Consider the following 6,016-nt stretch of genomic DNA (forward strand, 5'->3'; position numbering starts at 1 on the left):
TGATGAACACGAGTAATTTTGAATTTCATAAATCATTTTGAAACAATTATTACAAAAATAGTAAGTAAAATGTAAAATATCAAACACAAAGACAATTATTTCAAAGGTTGAAACTTTTTTGTGCGAAAAAGAGGAAAATATAGTACCTTACATAAACCAAAGTTAATTTAATTAAGTAGACACATTTTAGAAATTAATGACATTTATTTCAAATAAAATCTCACAACCAAATAATTTGTCTTCGCCTTACAAAACGTTTGAACAGTAACACATTTTGGATACATTGAGGACTTAATAATGCGAAGACATCAAAACCGTTATTAACACTGAATAGCATTGAGACCAGCGATAAAACGCCCTCATTTACCGAAAACATAGCTCGTTTACAACAGCCTGCAGACCTAGGATGCGCCAAGACAAAATTTTATCGAGGCATTTTAATTATCGATTTAACACCATAAGCCCAATAAATTTGTCTTCTAAAATCGATCGGCTAAAATGACAAATAGTTCGTAAATCTTTTTGTCGAAATGTTAAACATGTGATGGAGATTGGAGACGTCACTTTTTAGACCAAGGAAAATTAACATTTAACAAGGCAAAGGAAAAACTTTATTTTGTACATAAAATTTTTAATTTCCTAACTTAAAACACTAGTCTAGGATCTCTTTATTGTATTTTCCTAAGCTATTGTTCAACACAAACGACAGCTAAAACGAATATTAGTATTTCATTTACGGAAAAATAATTTCCTATAAATTTTACGAGCCTTAATTATTTTGATTATTTGACCAAATAGAAATTCAAATAGAAATATCTACTAATACTTAATTAACTACATTAAAATTAAATCACTTATAATATTGGTAGTATCTGAAATGTGTACTCAATCGAAGAAACGCAGTTACAAAAAAATGCCATTTTGATAAATGGCCCTATGAATTCGGATCATGTTGTAGATGAGTGGCTGTATTACCTTGACATCTGCAACGATCCACACATAACAATGTTACACACATGAGCTGGAATACAAAAGCTGATGCTTGCTTTACGAGTACGTTCTGACAATACCAATTTTAGAGCCTCGTCGACTTGCAATAGTTACCGGCATTGTTCAGATTTTACGATCTTGTCGCGTTGGACGTGCGAGATATATTACGTTTGTGATCCACGAAATGATTAATCCAAATCCAATAAACATACACGTTACCATTTAAATGGATAGAATTTTTACGAGTAAATAACAGTACCTATTTATTTACAATTTATTCCCCAGCCTTCTGGGCAGCGCTAACCATACTGATGGATCTGGGGATACTGTTTTTAAGATGATATACTTTTTATTTTACTTTATTTTTTTTTGTAAATATTGCCTTATCTATTTATGTATAAAGTTTTTTTTAATTATTGTAAATTAATTGTAATCTTTATACAAGATAGATTAAAAAAAAAAGATTGACATCATACCTATTAAAATATGTAGTTCGGTCTTGGAACAAAACCTACCTTCTTCAAAGGTTTGTGCAAGAATCCATCATAATACAAACCCGCTAACGGCTTAAACTGCCCCGAATTATCGTAAAATGTGTCAGAAGAAAAGTTTTTCCATCTCTCATCCCCAACTGGTGGAAGAAATGTATCGTTTTGGTAAACTGGCGTCGTTAGTTCAAGGTTATTTACCGCACTATTGTCATATATGGCAGCCGGATAGGGACCCCAGTGTTGCGTAGTTGAAGTATGTAGACTGCCATTTACTTGTGTAGCATTTGACACAACATTAGTAAAGTTTTGCCACCTATTATCATCTACTGGAGGAAGATCCGACCCTTTATCACTTTCTGTAGTTGTCAATTCTACAGAAGTGACGAATTCATTATTATACACAGCCGTTGGGTATCCAATATCTGGGGTTTCAGTAGTATTCGATGGTATTGTAGTTTTATCTTCAGGAACATTTGTGGTAGTTTCTGTTTGAGCCTGAACAGTTGATGTATTGACAGCTGTTGCATTTTTCGTAGTAGCTCGTAACAAGTCGTTAACTTCTTCAAATTCATTTTTATTAATTTTTGGTTCAGGAGAATCTCTGCTTGAGGACTGATTGAGCACTTCTACATCTTCGAATTCGTCGTTATAGTCGGTAGAGTTCGTTGATTCAGGTTTAGCCGGTTGTGAAGATTGGTTGTTCTTTTCATTTTGGTAAATCGTTTTTAGTATACTAATGCTCTGGTGTTGGTTTATTGTTGGCAGTATTATGATTGGCATGATTGGGGGCAAGTGATGTCCATTATCATATCCAATTTTATATCCATGGAGATATCCCAATAGTGCTAGTAAATTTTTGTCTTTTTTGCTAATAGTTTTACTTTCACCTGCAACAAAAATAAAGATATTAATATTTTTTAACTTTTATGAAACTGTGTTCTTCCTAACACAATTTTATGCCAAAAAATTGACTACTGTCACGATTTACATTGTTCACTGGTAATTGACGCAAGAACTAAATAGATAAAAAAAATATGAGGCACACAAACACTATTCATACATTTAAAAAAAGTCACATGAAACTTACAGAAAATTAAAAAGAAACAATACAGTGCAATGATTAGCAGACGTCTGTTCAAGAACATTTTGAGCGAATAAATGGTAATGTGTGTTATTTTTATCATGTAATGCACTATCAGTGGGAGTAAAAGTGAAATTTTAACATAAAACATTGCTACAACATAAGTTTAGTATGCCAGGTAGGTTATAAAATTAGCCTTTAATGGCTATGGTATTCATAAACATTTATTTAAGAGTACTACCTAATTTAAATTGAATGTGAAATGTGTGAACATCTAAGAATTAAGTATGATAATGAACAAGCCATACATTTGCTGGAATGAATGGTCCCAAGACTAAAGTTATACTATCATAACTAAAGATTTCTCGCCTAAGTAAATTATCCTGTTTTCATTCAATTTAATCTGATTATGCTCCCCTTTGCGTATACTAAGTGAAGTGAAATCGAAAATAAACATGAGGCGTATCAAAATGCGGGCTCGTATGCATAAGCACTATTGTTCTTTCAAAATTTCGCTTTTCTTATCTGAACGTAACTGATATCTATGAGCTTGCGAAATTCCGGTATTTACCTTAAAATATAAATTAAAATACGAAATTGCATCTTAAATAAATTGTGAATTTACCAAACATGAATCTTTATGGAATGTTTATACGAGTACTAATTTGAAACTTTTGTGTTTCTCACTAAAACTAAACCAATCAACTTAAAGCTACCAATATAAGTAGAACTTACCTGTATTTAGTCGTTATAATTCTTGTAATCATAAGAATAACAACAAATTGTTAATGATATACGATTTCAAACCTTTACTAAATCGAACTGTTACTGTCCCAACAAATACAGCAAAAAGCCAGACCGTGAAGAAGTATAAAACATCCATTATTGAGATCTCCTCAAGACAAGGCTTCTTTTATTTCATTGTCGCTTCTACTAAAGAAAATATCCTTTGATACAAATAATATTCAAAGCCTAAGGGAGACAGAGATATGAATGACAGGTAAGAAACAATCTGGTGTATCTGATAGTACATTATATTGTATACAAAGCACGATAAGATACTTTGCTAGAATAATAGTGAAAGAAATTAGTGAAAGAAGTTAGTCAGATAGACGCGTAGACGATGTTTGAAACTGAGTGGAATTCAGATTAATTTTTTTTACTCTACTGCGCCAGGAGGACGACAATCCTTCTTTTTTTAAATACCTAAAGCACACTTCAATACTTAGAACATAATACGTACCTATTACTCACAAAGATTGTACCTAACATAAACTAATTTTGTTTTAGAAATTAGACAGTAGGGGAGGGACATGTTGTATTAATACCTACCTAAATTTTGGCACATACAAGTTTTATTTTGATACGCTTACTAAGTTATTGATAAAAGATACCAACTTTCTTACTTTATAATAATTATGGTCTTAATGTTAGGTACACTCAATAAAACACAAAATAAACAACTTCCAAGTATTAATTTAATAAGATCCCTTCATAATGTATAGCGAGTTCCGACTCCACTGAAACGTTTCAAAAATATTCGTATCCAGTGAAAATATTTTTCAATATGCAAGACCCGTTATTAGTAAAATGTGTCATATTCCGAACCGGCATGTTCGTGATAGACAAGATTGCGATAAAGGCGTGTCAACTGTCGCCGCGTGACGCCGCGTGACGTCGTGTGACGTCGTCAGCAGCGTGTCACGCGTCACGCCGCGTTGTGTGATGCTAATTAACTTTCTGCAACGTTTGTGTTCACGGTAAACAATTTTCACCTGTTTACCATATTAAAAGAAAGATCACCTGAATACTCAATCATAAATGGAGTTAGTGAAGAAATATTGGATAAAGACTCAAAGGTTTTTAATTCTCAACGATCCAACGGTACTTACAAATTTCCAAGGGACTATTTGTTGGAAAAAAGCTGTCAAGGGTCTATTGATTAGAGTTTTACTCGATCTGAATATTTAGGTAAAGTCTGAAATAATTTCATTATTATGTTTGATGTCAGTTTGTCAAAAAAAATATGCATCTAATATTCTGTGCTTGGGATTAGGAATAATTCTTTCTTTTTAAAAAATCATACAGGAAAAATATAATATTAATGTGTTCATTATTCTACATTACATTTCAGCAAAAGTGACATCAACAATGGAAGGGTGCCGTCAACAGATTTACCCTGGGGGAGTGTCATCTGTCATGACTGCGAGAGTCAGCAAAATGAGACGTCTGTATGTGTGAAAACCTACTCGTAAGTAACGTCCACATAATATTTACGCCAAACATTACTTATGAGGTCTCACAGTGCGCGTGGACGCACAGAGTGGCACACGAACCAATCACAGAGCTCTATTTAACGCTGTGCGTTTGGTTTGCTGCTTCACTTGAGCAAGCGTCGTTTGTGAATACGGCCGTTAACGTCATTTGGTAAGCAAATCCATACCTTTTTATGTACAGTCATCGTCATTACCTAAATCGTGACATCCAAAGTGGCCAAAAGTTGACAACACAACCTTATTCCAGTTGTAACAAAGATGTGTTGCGAACTCTGTGGCTAAAAAATTATGATGCGAAAGTAATTTGACTGTCTGTTACCTATTCACGCTCAAAGTAAACAATTTATTTGAAATTTGGTATAGAGATAGTTTGATACCCAGGGGAAAGTAAAGGATGGTTTTAATCCAGGTTTTTAATAGTTCTTATCTCGGTTTTTAAATGTTCATCATGACATACCTACTGCGCGCGATGTAGGTAGTATTTTTGTGTCTAAACAAAATTCATGTGAATCCAAAGGAAAAGTTAGTGAATGTTCTGTGCTTCTCCATATTGTTTCTGTCTTAACATTTTCTATTTTTAAGCTCTAACAATTGAAAATTTACTTGTCCTTTTAATTACGATGCAGTTCTCTCATTTTCACTCTTAATGCAGATTTTAGCAAAATTAGTTCCTTAATTCTTGAAAGCATAGCACGGGTGAAATCTCGGGTGGATTTTCATATATTCTAAAGCGAGGATGAAAGGCGCACCGCAGAGTACGCATCGCAGCATCCGTCTTGTGCAATACAGACGCGCCATTATGCAAGTAGTCTGGAGAGAAATTAGTAAAGAAAACAACACTACTTTTGTGTCTCCAAACACTGAGCTCGACGACAATATCGCGAAGAATCTTCTTCAGAAGTTTATTAGTGAGAATTGTTACTAAATATTGAAATTAAATGAAATACCTACTTACTAAACTAGGTAAAAAGATCAAACGTGTAACACAAATAAATCATGATATAACAGACACGATATTCATATCTACAACATCAATGTAGTTAAGTTACATAAATTCGCAGCGTTATTGTCATAATTTTTAACTTTTATTCTTCGGAAGTTTCACTTTTCTGTTGTTTTTTGTAACAATACTTTTTATAAAAATGCACTACAGCAAGCAGTAGCTAGCATCATTCCTT

General features: G+C 33.2%; 1 protein-coding gene across 1 annotated transcript; it reads right to left on the minus strand.

Annotated features, from left to right (window-relative positions):
• Window positions 1-777: 777 nt before the first annotated feature.
• Window positions 778-2,620, minus strand: LOC135075559 (uncharacterized). Its single transcript, XM_063969980.1, has 2 exons — window positions 2,569-2,620; window positions 778-2,368 (listed from the first exon to the last, which is right to left on the minus strand). Exon 2 carries the CDS (start codon window positions 2,259-2,261, stop codon window positions 1,470-1,472), a length of 792 nt encoding a protein of 263 aa, XP_063826050.1. The 5' UTR covers window positions 2,262-2,368; window positions 2,569-2,620; the 3' UTR covers window positions 778-1,469.
• Between the last annotated feature and the right edge of the window lie 3,396 nt (window positions 2,621-6,016).

The sequence above is a fragment of the Ostrinia nubilalis genome, chromosome 10, assembly GCF_963855985.1.
Source record: "Ostrinia nubilalis chromosome 10, ilOstNubi1.1, whole genome shotgun sequence".
Lineage (NCBI taxonomy): Eukaryota > Metazoa > Arthropoda > Insecta > Lepidoptera > Crambidae > Ostrinia > Ostrinia nubilalis.

Coding starts and splice junctions, on each gene's coding strand:
- LOC135075559 (XM_063969980.1), bottom strand. CDS start 2,261: ATGCCAATCATAATACTGCCAACAATAAACCAACACCAGAGCATTAGT.